This window comes from Sturnira hondurensis, unplaced genomic scaffold, assembly GCF_014824575.4.
Source record: "Sturnira hondurensis isolate 20B ecotype Veracruz unplaced genomic scaffold, ASM1482457v3 Scaffold0007406, whole genome shotgun sequence".
Lineage (NCBI taxonomy): Eukaryota > Metazoa > Chordata > Mammalia > Chiroptera > Phyllostomidae > Sturnira > Sturnira hondurensis.
In genome coordinates this window covers 874017-886672 of record NW_028080037.1, presented here as the reverse complement: position 1 = coordinate 886672, position 12656 = coordinate 874017, and the positions used below count along the sequence as shown (strand labels likewise).

At 60.2% G+C, this 12656-nt stretch overlaps 1 protein-coding gene across 2 annotated transcripts in view; it reads left to right on the top strand.

Moving 5' to 3' along the window:
- Window positions 1-265: 265 nt before the first annotated feature.
- The window catches only part of ADGRD1 (adhesion G protein-coupled receptor D1), a 61533-nt gene continuing 49142 nt past the window's right edge, over window positions 266-12656 (top strand). The window contains exons 1-5 of one of the 2 annotated variants that reach the window (XM_037051859.1): window positions 266-935; window positions 1021-1057; window positions 6510-6593; window positions 8786-8881; window positions 11254-11376. In XM_037051859.1, the coding sequence (XP_036907754.1) occupies window positions 882-935; window positions 1021-1057; window positions 6510-6593; window positions 8786-8881; window positions 11254-11376 (394 nt within the window). In that variant the 5' untranslated portion in view covers window positions 266-881. The remainder of the gene's footprint in view (window positions 936-1020; window positions 1058-6509; window positions 6594-8785; window positions 8882-11253; window positions 11377-12656) is intronic. The other variant, XM_037051860.1, reaches the window with a different exon arrangement.

The window sequence follows — 12656 nt, the reverse complement described above, 5'->3', positions numbered from 1 at the left end:
GCTGGGGTCTGTGGCCGCAGCACGGTGTCCCCTGTGAAGGGGTCCTTGGCCTCCGCTCTCCTCCAAAAGGGTTAAAGGGAAAAACGTGGCGCACGTTGGGGGGCATCTTCCTTGGCACCAGGTGTCACCTTCTTTCTTCCTCTGGGCAGACGGGACTCCGCTCTGGGCGGCGTCTGTGGTTTGCTGTCCCCCTGTGTGTGTTTTGACACTGAGGGCGACTCCGGGGCATCGAGGCGGCGGAGCAGCCCGCGGACATGGGCTGCTGCTCCGAACGGGCCGGAGCTAGGACCCAGCACGGGAGGGAGGTGCGGCCGGGATATAAATAGAGGACAGCAGTGGAGCAAAGTTTGAGGAGCAAGCCGACATCACCGCCTCTCCCCACCCAGAGCTGGGACAAGAGGTGGACGCTTGAGGCAGCCCCAGGTAACTCGGCCGCTGCTCGAGGACAAGGTTCCTTCGGACGTCCTCTCGGTCCCCGGACTCCGAGGGAACAGCCTGCGCCCAGCCTGGATGGGGACGAAGGGCGGCTGCTGGCTCGGGCAGCCGTGACCGCCTGCCCCGCTGCCTGCCCCGCTGGGCGTGCTGCCCTGCGTTTGGGACGGCCCGTGCAGCCGCCCGGGGCTGGCCCCCTGCATTCCACGGATGCTCCGCTCACTGCGGCATGTTTATTGATCCCTGAAGACTGGAGAGTGTGCGGACCAGGACGGAGCACACGCCGCCTCCCCGAGACGGCCGCCTAACACCGACCGCAGAGAAGCGGCCGCCTTTTCTCTCCAGAGCCTGTGAAAATGGCCCTCCCCCGGGGAAGGGACAGTTAGAGCGGACACTTTGTCCCTGCCGCCGGGAGCCACAGGTGGCTTGCAGCTGGCCCCAGACGCACCATGCGGGGGCTGCTGCGTGGCTGCTGGCTGCTGCTGCTCCACTGCAGTTTGCAGGTAAGGTCCCCGCCCCGGCGGGCGCTGCACCGGGCCGGGCTCTGCCGGGCGGCCCGAGTCTCACGCTGTGCTGTTTTCCGTGCAGATGCATCCGGCCCTCTGCAGGTCACAGGCCCACCCAGGTAAGGGAGCCTCCGCCCCGGTCAGCGCGCGGCCTCCCCGCGGGCACCGTCGTTTGCTTGTCGGTGGTGCCGTCTGGAGCGGCTCTGCTCCGGCTCCCCTGGCCCGGCCAGCTGCCGGCTGCACTTTGCCCTCCCGGTCGCTCTGCTTGTCCTCGAAGTCCAACCTCCCCAAATTTGTGGCTGGAGAGGCAGGTGCCTCTGTGCCCAGAGTCTCTTGCTCTTGGTCGCTCGAAGCCTCGTGAATGCGGAAACATGCGCACTCTCAGGCCGAATGTTGCCTGCCTCACGTCATGCGTCCAGCGCTGATCTACTTTGGTGGCTTAGGTCTCAGTCCTTCAGCCTCACGGCGCTGCCTCCACCCGCTGTCACTGCCCTGAGTCTGGGTGCTGGACGCCCACAGCCCCGCTGAGAGCACAGAGCAGTGGGGGGACCCCACCCAGGCCACCAGGCCCCTGTCCTTTGCTGTGAGTCCTTGGTCTAGAAGCGTCACAGTGAGGCTTTTCTGGGGGTGACAGAGGAGGCGTGCAGGCTGTCACCGAAAATGGGGGGACCACCCACGCCACTGCAGAGATGCAGGCAGGTGTGAGTGTCCGGGACTCGCTCTGCAGATGCAGTTCCCCATTCTTTCCTTGGCCGCATGTGTGGGGTACGGGGAAACCCCCACTCGTGTCCCCAAGCCCTTCCTTGGAAGCTGTGAGCACAACCCAGACCTTGATGGCAGGCCCGTGTCACAGGCTACAGGGGACAGGCAGGCTCCCCCCGTTACTGCCACCTCTGGGACTGTGGGCACAGCCACCCCTCCCAGCCCTGCCCAGGGACAAAGCCGTGTGCTTGGACGGAGCCCCCTGTGAGGGGTGGACATGGCAGGGTGAGGCAGGCCTGAGCTGGGATGCTCGGACTGTTGTCACGGCCCCAGCAAATCAGTGTTGTGGCAGAGATGTGGCCGCTGGCCTCTGGTCTGCACATCCCGGTCCGTCTTCCTTCGGAAAAGGCGTGAAGCGGAGAACATCCGCCTGCGCCCCTGTCCGCAGTCACAACGCGGACACGGAGAGAGGTTTTCTCTGGCTGGGGGACACATACCTCACCCAGCGCTGCGCAGGAGAGGACACGTGTGCCCTGCACCCTCCCCTTCTCCGGTGCTGGCCTGGCAGGGGAGCTGTGCCGGTGTCAGGGGAGCCTGGCGGGGTCCCCCACACAGGCCAGCAGCCTCTTGTTCGCCACAGCCCCTCCAGGTTTCTGTCTGAGGGGCCGTCGGGACGCGTAGACTTGGTCGCTGTGGCACCGGCTCAGGGCCCTCCCTGTGGTGGTCCTGGGATACCAACAGCCAGGGGCTTCCACCCCAGGGGTGGTTGGGGTCTGGTCTGTGTGTCCCCACCGGCCCAGCCAGCGAACCAGTTGCAGGTCTTCCGCTCTGCCGGGAACGACTGCTCGGTGCGGCAAACGGAGGAAAAGCAGGTTGGAGTCCTCTCGCCCTCGGTACCCTCTGCCTTTGCCTGTGACCTTGGGTGGTCACGTCGGAGAAGCTGCACCCCTCCCACCGGATGGTGCCACCCAGGGAGGGGGAGCCAGCACCCCACCCCGCCTCTGAAACCTTCCCTCTGGCCCCAGGTGGCCCAGTGTCCTGCTCTGTCCCCCGGGCAGCAGGACAGAGGGGCTGGGAGGGCCGAGGAAACCGAACCCCTCAAGGGCACGGCCTGGGAGTCACAGGTCATCCCTGAGTGGTTTATAAACATGTGCTGTGGGGGATCTCTGCGACGAGGAGGGCGAGCTCTAATGAAACGCCCCAGGGTCCCAGCGTTCCCCAGCCCTGGGGCGTTGGGGGCGGCTGGCCCCTGTCCTCTCCCGGGAGCCTGGGTGGCTCACCTCAGCTCACCGGCCTATTTCGAGGCTGAGGAAGCCAGAGCATGTTATTACAGCAGTTGTAACTCCCCACATGTTGGTGGCGGCTGTTTTCTTTCTGTGAGAATAAATAGCTTGTTCTCTTTCCTTCTTTTTACTTTGTAAGTGGAGATACTGTGGACAAAGGATGTGGGGTGGTCTCAGGTGCCCCCCATAGCCCTTCGGTGTCTGTTTATTGTGAGGCCACCACCACGGCCCACCCGGGGGCCTCATCACCAGTGTCACGTGCACGGTGCACAGAGGCCACCGGAACCTCCAGGTCCTGGCAGAGGCCTCGTTCTGCATCTTCCTAGTGCAAAAAAAAAAAAAAAAGTGTTTCTGATCAAACGGGAATTTGGCAGAGAGAGATTTGGCGGCATCAGAATTTCATGTATAGTCTTTCTGTGTTTGTTCGCCCACTTATCCCGTGGGGCCCTGGACAGCCGTAGGGGGGCCGACTTTCTGTGCGGACAGCTGTATCCCCCCCGCCCCCGCGTCGGGCCACTCGTAGGTGGACAGTGCATAGGGCCTGTTTTATGAAGACGAGGACCCTGAAGACAACATCTGCTCCTCGTACGATGTTCTTTCCTTCTCCTGCTTCTCCCAGATGAATTGAATAACTCATAAGTCAGGGCCGCTTCCCGCTCGTCCCCAGGAGGAGCCTGAACTTCAGAAAAGACAAGACGTGGTCGGAAGGAGGCCCGAGTTTCTGGCTTCCTCCTTTCAGGCACCCACCACGCAGTGACCAGGACCACGCATGCCCGGGTCCCGGTGGCCAGAGTCCCTCGGCCAGGACTCACCCTGACTCTTTAAACTTAACCATATACCTCAGAGAACATTCTACAGGGTCCAGCAGAAGTAGTGCCTGCTTGACTGTGGTCGGTAGGGGAATAACATAGGTGTAATGACTTAGTGTTTTCATTTGAACATTTCACCCAGGGTGGTGTAGTGTGTGCTTGCGTGTGAGGTCATTATGTCACAGAATGACACGCTTACGGTGTTCTAACGAGATTCTGTAACGGACGGGGGCGTTGTTGGTGCCAGACCCGTGTGGTCTCACTGCACCCCCTTCCCAAACCGCACGCCCACCTCCCAGGTACCTGCTCCGTGATCAGCAGCCAGCCCCTCGCTGAGAAGCGTCTGCAGGGTGTTGACACAGATGTCACACACCTGCGGCACACACCACTGGACACAGGTGTTCAATCACAGGTGTGAGTTTATCTTGAGAATGAGTCCCACGCATGGGGTTACTAGGTCAGAGGGAATGCGGGCTTCACATGTGCGCAGGCGTCTCCCGTCGCCCCTGGAAAAGCCGGCGTGGCGGGAACTCCCCCCAGAATGGGGTGCAGACTGCTGCGTCGGCAGATCTAACCCTCCGTTTGCCCGTGGGGGATGTAGGCCTAGCTCTCTGTTCCTTCAAAGCGCTTTGAGCCCCGCGAGGAAGCTGCACCATCTTTTCCTACATTTAGAAATGGTTCACATTCCTTTTTCTTCGAAACGTCTGTTCATGTCCTTTGCCCCAATGTTCTTTGGCTGAAAGCGTCCTCATAAGAGGAGTTACTCACCCAGCACGTGTGAGGCGCCCACACAGGGCACAGCACATCTCTGTCCCGTGGGGCACGTGGCCAGTGCCCCCGCTGGGCAAGGCTCGATCGGTGGTTCTGTCCAGACTTTTGCGAACCGACGTAGTCAGGTTTACCAGCGGTTCCCCGGGGAGCTGTTCTGCTTTATTACCTCCGAGGTTTCCCCCCACGCATTCAGGAGTTGAGCCGTTGGAAGCTGTTAGAGCAGAGAGCGAGGGGTGCGGAGGGCAGACGGGCTCTAAGAGCGTTTGGTGAATGACGGGGTGTCGCCTCTCCTCTGAGACTCGACCGTCACCATCACCATCGCCATCAACTGCGTTTCCACGTGTGCTCCGCCTGCTTGGGGGTGTTTCCCCACCGACCCGCCCGCTCGAGTCCTGTCCCGTTGCCCTAGATCCGCTCTGTGGTGGCGCGTGCCTTCCCCCGGCCGGTCTGCCCCCTCACCCTCCCCTGCCCCGTCCACACTCCCTCGGTTCCCTTGGGTGTTTCTTTTCCGGTGTGAGTTCCAGAGTCAGCCTCACAAAGGCACTCTCAGAGCTTCTACAACCAACTTCCTGATCTCTATGTACCAGGGAGAGGACAGTCCACTTTTTTCGTGGTTCCGAGTTCCCTTTCCCGAGGGCAGACTCAGTCCTTCGTTCACTCCAGGGCTCTCTCACAGCCATCCCTTCGGGCTGTTGTCTCATTCTGTCCCTGAGAACCCGCTGCGGTTCCTCTCTGTTGTCCTCACGTCCTTTCTCCGAGAGACGCAGACGGGACGCAGGTCTCTGGCAGCACGTCCCCTCCACGGTTCCAGCGTCGCCGTGTGGACCCAGGGGATCGCCTGACATTCACCCACGAGATCTGTATCCGCCTCCTCACCAGATTCTTTCATTGTTTGTAACGGCTTTTCACTCCCCACATTCTTTTCTCCTTCGTAATGGTTTTTCATTCTCACTACCAGGCACGCTCCGCTCTAAAACGCTGCTGCTGCTGCTGCTGTTGTTCTCTTTAAAACCTCTTTTTTAGGATGGATAACACAGAGGTCGCTTTATTAGGTCATTTTTTCCTGCGACCTGGCAGCCCTGCAGGGCAGTCGATCTGTGTTTCGTCCTCCGGACCGTGGTTCCCACTTCGGGGACGTGGTCCCAGAGACCGGCCCACCCGACAGCAGAGCTGAGGGAGGAGCCGAGTGTGGGACCGGGCGGCCCCTCGAGGGACCCCGGGAAGGGTGGGCAACGTGAATAAAGGGACAACCGACAGGGCACGGAGTGAGAAGAACACTCCAGAGAGGAGTCACGTCTACTAAGAGCACACAGGCCATGCGAGACGTTGCGAAATGACTGCAGTCAGGTGTGATTGACTGTCCGCTGTGTGGAGGACCCTGAGCAGACAGGCTGGGACCGGCTGGGGGGGTGGGCGTGTGGGGCCCTCACCCCCGGGGCCGGCCTGCAGCGAGGCTGCCGCGGAAGCACCTCACCCCTCGTCTCTGTGTGTCGTCCGAGGAGACAGGCCCCCACAGCCCGCCGTCGGGGTGGACGCGGACAGCTTGGCACGGCCACGCGCAGTGCGGAGAACGCTCGTCTGCTGCCCTGCCTCCTGCCAGCCTGGTCTCACTCCCTGGTGTGGGCGCACCGGGCGCTTCTTCAGGGTGCTGCTGAACAGTGGTGTGGCCGTGAGCACGCTCGTCTCCCCCGGAGTCAGTGGGCGTGTGGCTGCCACTGCGGTGTCGGGCGTGGCGGCTTTGTCTGCTCAGGTTCAAAGGCATCCCCGTGTCCCTCCTTGTTGCGAGTTTCCTGTTCAGGAAGCGTGTTGACCGACTTTCATTCCTGGAGTTCTGTTTGTAAAACCAGGAGAGGCTATTGAATTTATCCCAGTGCCTTTTCGGTGTGACCTGGAGTCACTGGGCAACTTCCCCTCCCACCACCTCACGGTGTGGGAGGCCCACAGTGGGTCACGTGTGGTCCCTTCCTCCCCGACAGGGACTTAACGCCCTTGCTTTCTGTCCCCAGGGTTCGAGGTCTTGCTGACCGCTTCGCATTACTGGCCCCTGGAGCCCGTGGATGGGATCCAGGAACTTCAGGAAACGACCGGAGGTAGACATGGGCGATGAGGACCCCCGAGGCTGTGGGGGCAGGTGACTCGGGGGCCAGGGCCAGCCGGAGGCACACAGGACTGGCACCTGCTTGGAAGCCAGGGCAACAGGGCCCCTCCATGGTCATTGCCATCCCAGAGTGTCTGACGGGAGTGTGCGTGTGCTTTCACGATCAAAGGACAGAGCTGATGATGCAGACGTTACAGTGCGTTTCCCCAAGAGCCTTTGTCAGAAGCAGCTGTCTTGTACACTGTCCGTGGGTCCAGATATACGTTCCCCGGGCCACAAAATGGGCCTCACCTCTGCGCCTGTGCACACGGCCCCACCCGAGATGAGCTGAGGGCTGGGGGCCGCGCCACCTGAGAGGAGCGCCTGTGTGCGTGGGCCGAGTCTCATCCAGCACGCGCCTGCCCGTCGGCAGCTCCCAAGTCACAGCAGCTCCCCTCGGGGAAGCGTGGCGCCACCTACGTGCTTCCTGTGGTCAGGGGTCCCCAGTTCCGCAGAAGGAGAAACCCCAGCCATTGCTGAGTGCAGCTTTTCATTCTCATCAGAGCTTTTTCCTTTTTTAAATTTTTATTTATTTATTTAGAGAGGGGGGAGGGGAGAAGAGAGGGAGAGAAACAATGATGTGTAAGAGACACATTGAATGGTTGCCTCTCGTGCGCCCCCTACTGGGGGCCTGGTCTGCAACCCAGGCATGTGCCCTGACAGAGAGTCAAACCCGTGACCTTTTGGTTTGCAGGCTGGTGCTCAATCCACTGAGCCACACCAGCCAGGGCCCAGTCAGAGCTTTCTAAAAAGTGCATGTTTGGAGTGATGTGGGATGCTTTTATTTCTTCCTTTGGCTTCCTGGGTCACTCCTGACTGTGTTGGACAGCTGGAGTGCCTGGCGTGGTTTGCCGCGCAGCCAGCCCGGCACCGCTCAGAGTTGCTCTGCACCAGTGGGGGAACGGGTTAACAGAAAAGCACATTTGCTGATTATTATGCCATCCACAGCAGCACGCTGGTGTGTCCCTTATTCCTGCGACTTAATGTGCTCCATAAATTGCCACCTAATGTTCCAGCATGTTTTCCTTAAAATTTGCACATTGAGAGGCATGACAGCTGAAGCCTGAGCCTCTGCAGAGTGGGGGGCAGTCAGGGCTGAGTGGTGATGGCCGTCCCACAGCCCACCGGGCTTCGAAGAGCAGGTCTGCGCTGTGGGGGACCCCTATCCCCACGCAGGTTTATTACCTGATTCTCCGGGACTGGAACGCACCGGCCCCCGTTGTTACAATGTGACCTTTTTCTCTCAGGGCCTCTATTTTAAAGACTCTGCCAGGAGATCTTCCCACCCAGTGCAATGCCTTGTTGACATGGCTCACCGTGCAGGGCCCAGAGACCAAAACACAGGAGTTATTTCATGCGGGACCTCAAATAACGATCAGCGCGTTTCTCTCCCCCGCCCCCCAGCTCAGCCCACCGACCCGGCCCCATCAGTCCCGCTTCGTGTCTGGGAAACTCTCGCATCCAAAACATCCTTCATAGAAGGAGACGTCCTGACTCCAACACTGGGGCCCCGGGATGGATCGTGTTCCCCAGAGGCGTCCGTTTCCCGTAACAGCCTCAGGATATGGGTGTTTGCCCCAGAACGCCCGAGTGCAGGCGGCCTCGCTGCTGTTGAGTGTCGTGCCGTGGTTTGTGGGGCCTCGCTCTGCGGCACGTTTCCATGTGATCACAGCTGCCCAGAAAACGGCAGGGCCGCGCCGTGAGCTGCCAGGACCGCGGGGCAGCTCTGCAGAGCCCTCGCGGGCGTCGGCCTTGGTGTCCGTTGCTGGTCCTCTGTCGTCCTGTGCCCGTGTCATCACACCGTGTTGTGTTCATGCTGTGTTTCTGTCCCATCAGCTTCTGTGACGTCACCCCCTTCATCTCCCGTTAAGGCTGCTGTGTGGCCGAGTTCAACGTCATATCTCTCAACTCAGTGTCCAGGAGGGAGTTGGAGCTGGCTAGTGGGGACCAAAGTTTGACCAGATTCCGCAGCCGTCACAGTGACCCAACGGGGCCACCTCGTGGGAACCACAGCGTGGCCCAAGGCAGTGTGGGCAGCGGGGCCAGGGAGGACACCTCTGTGGCAGCTCTGCTGAGAGATGTGCCGGTCACACCTGTCTTTCGTGTCACTCATTTGTTCTGCTTTCTTCCCTCTCGCCCACCCAGCATGGCAAGCGCACAACCTCACTGTGCTCCCCTCCCATAATACTGCCTTTGTGCCCACCAATGACTCCGCCTACACCAACGCCTCCGCGACCGTAGGTGAGCACCATCCCTGCCGCCCGCTAGCGCCCCCTGGGACCGGGAAGTCCAGTTCGGTGTGGGGCCGTGCGAACCCGCGGCCAGTGAGCATGCCGATACCCGAGCAAAGAGCGGGCCCAGGGTTTGGACAGGAGCTACGCAGAGTCAGGTGTGCGAGGACACGCCCCAGGCTGCTGCGTGTTGGAAGGTGTCTGTGACGTTGCGCAGGACTGGCCCTTCCGAACCAACTGCTCCTTTTCAGGACAAAACCGACAGACAACCGGAGATTGCCTAAAAATAGAAATCGTTTGGATGTTTGAAGGGATTGCACTCTTGGGGGAGGCAAAGCAAGCCCTCTTAATGGAAAGCCAGAGTTTACTCTAAAATACCTCGTAAAAGCATTTGCTCTCTTATGGGCTTTATTAACGTCAGCATTTCTCTGCGGCTGGAATTTGTTGTCAGGTGTTAGAAGCTGTTCCATCACCCTCTCACCCACTGGTCACAGTGAAGCCTTTATTTTCCTGAAGGGCCCCCAGGGTCCGTGTGCCTCACCTGTTTCCTTCACAGCTCAACGCAGAAGGAGCAGGGGCCATGGGTCACGGTCACTGTCTGCCCCGTGGGGGACTCAGGCCAGATGGCCAGGCGTCACCCTTTGATCTCTCTAAACCGAGGGCTCCTGCAGCTGGGAGGTGCCGGCTTCCAGGGCCGGAGTTCCCAAGGCCGGGCTGGTCGAGGGCTTCACACAGCCTGACTCAGTTACACTGTTGCCGGCTGTCCCTGCAGGCGCCTGCCTGAGCGCAGGCGAGGTGTTGGGGACTTGGACCCCGTGAACCATAAGCGCCCAATCCCTCCAGGGTTTCCTAGTCCCCGCTTACCAAGTCGGTAAGCCAGCGACCGTCAGCCTTTCTCAGCTCACGGCACGCGCAGACCGAGTGCTCAGATTCTGCGGCACACCAAAAGGGTTATTGTCTGCCGATCGGCGGACAACAGGTGTGGTTTTGACTCGTTCACACCGGGCGACTGTTGTGGCTGTTGTCCCTTTTTCAGTTGACACTCGAAGGGAAAAGAGGTCAGTGTCTCTGACGACGAAGTCACAGCACCTGGGCCGGAAATCATCACTGTAACGATTACGCCACCCTCGTCCCAGCAGAAACATCCGCCTTGGACAGACCTCCACAGGGACTTGGGGCCGCTCGGTCCGCCAGTGGCGGGCTGTCCTGGGACGATTGGAAACGTGACTCTAGGTTTCCCTCTGTGAGTGGGAAAAGGGGCTTTTAAAAAACCACGAGTTCCCATGTTAGGGATCAGGGGCTGCTGATTAGAACTTCAAAACGGATAGCATTGAGGTGTAGCTTTAGGTCCACACTCACATCCAGAGTGTCAGTCGGGAACTCGGCCATGAAGATGCTGTGGGAGGGGCTCGGAAAGCCTGCTGACGGACTGGACGGTCAGGCACGGTGTGCTATACCAGGACCCCAGTGTCACCGGCCCTGGCCACCCGGCCACCCGCAGACGTAGCAACTGCTGTCTCCAGAGCGAAGTACACATTGGGTTGGCCAAAGCGCTCACTCGGGTTTTCTCTGCGAGATGGTTCTAGTCGTCTGTGACTTCATTCGAAACAGTTTTGTTAGGTTGTATGGTGGTCACCGTCACATCAGCCTGCGTTTAAAAAACTCGTCAAAGTTGGGGAGTGTTCGTGCAGCCACGTTAATATTGAAGACGGAAGAACATAAGCAACGTTTTCGGTGCGTCGTGCTTTATTTTTTTCAAGAAAGGTGAAAACGCAACTGAAGTGGGAGGAAAGACCCGCGCCGTGTGTGGAGAAGGTGCTGTGACTGATCAGACATGGGAACGCAGCTTGCGAACTTGGCTGCTGCGGGTTTCTCGCTGGACGGCCTGTGGTCGGGGAGACCGGCTGAACTTGGTAGCGATCCAGTCGAGACACAGTGGAGAACAGCAACGTCCTGCCACGCAGGACAGCCGATGTCCTCCACATACCCAAACCAGTCCAGTTACTGGTGGACATGAAAAACGTGTCTTTTGTTTTTATGGGGAAAACTAAACGTACTTTTTGGCCAACCCAATATTCTGTACTAGCATAATATTAATTAATGCAGTTATTAATTGTTATTAAGTTGTTAGTTACTATTCACACCAACTTACAGACCGTTCATGATCCATTTATTAATAACCAGACGTTAACTGAGGCCGATTCTAAAGCCACACGGTAGAATGCACTGTCGGAGGCGCGCACTGTCGGAGGCGCGCACTGTCGGAGGCGTGTAGAGATAAATGGGAGGAGTGTGTGTGTCTGTAGTTTCTGTGTCTGGTGCGTCTTTGCGCTCCCGACCGTGCGAGCTCACTGACAGACGATGTCGCCCCTCTCCCCGCAGACATCGTCGAAGGGAAGGTGGACAAGGGCGTTTACCTCAAGGAGGAGAAAGGCGTCACGCTGCTGTACTACGGGAGGCGCGGGACCTCCTGCCTCAGCAACCCCGCCCAGTGCGGCCCCGAAGGTGAGCGGCCCGTCCGCGCGGCACGCGCTCCAGCCTGTTTCCTCGTCAGGTGGCAGGGGCCCCTCTGGGCTGTGGCAGGTGTGCTGCGGCGCTCTCGTCTGGTGCGAATTTGTGGCCGTGTCACCAAGGGGCTGGAGGGGTGGGTGAGACCCATCCTGGAGACGGGAGGGCCGTCCCAGGGGGGCGTGAGGTGGGAGGGCTCAGTCTGGTACAGAAAAGGAACCTTCCCAGGAGCCGGCACGGGGAGGGCACAGGTGGGGCGTGGCCGGGTCGTGTGGGGCACACTCGCTGTTTCTGGGTGCAGGATGCAGATGGTGGCCTGGGGACAGCGGCGCTGGGGAGCAGGCCCGGGGTTAGGATGGCTCCCTGGCCAAAGCCCACAGGTGCAGAGGAGAACGCAGGGCTGGGTGGTGGTTTTCTTTCCTGGGGAAGCGCCCCACTCTCCAGTGTCAGAGCCTCTGACAGCGGGCATCTGGGCCGCGCTCCAGAACCCCTGGCAGCCGGTTCTCTGCCGTCCAGGTCGGCACTGAGCCCTGGGGTCTCACTGTCCTGAGCACGAAGAAAATGTGTGTTTCTGGGGAGTAAGAAGGCTGAAGGCAGCCCCGTCCAGAACCGCTCAGGCCACTTGCACATTCGGTGGCCTGGTCGGAACCGTGTCATAGTGAATTCACAGACGAGATCCTGGGACCCACAGACGACATTCCAGCAGAAATGTTCAAAAGTTTCACAAGGCGAAGACCTGTGGGAGGCCACGTGGGGGTCGTTGCAGGATCCAGGCTTTGGGGATGGTTCTGGGGCCAGAGCCACAGCCTGGTCCACAGGTCGGCCACGCGAGTCCTTCCCGGGCCACACAGCCCTGTGCGTACGCGAGGCTGGCCCCTTTCTGTGACCTGGGACCGGCCCGGGTGTGGCTGTGCACCCCCGAGGGGCTGCCTGTCCCTGCTGCTGTGGGTCTGGGTTCCTCCTGTGGGGAAGGCATCCCATCCCCAGATCCGCACGGGGACTCATTCCCAGTGGGGGCACGTGGCATGGGTCCCAGGCATTCCAGTGCCTGGAAACCGTCCCACACACCCGCCCTTGATAAGAAGCTCCTTGGCCAAGGCGGCGCCTGCTCCCCACCCGTGTTTGCTTCTCCCGAGCCCACCTCCTGGTGCCAGGCCGGGACAGCTCTGTCGGGGGCCCGCGCCCTCCCTGCCTGTGGCCCATGGGGTTCACTTAGAGTTCAGTGCTGTGCCTGTGGCCTGGGGACAGCTGCCCCTCTACCAGCTGCCGTGGAGACA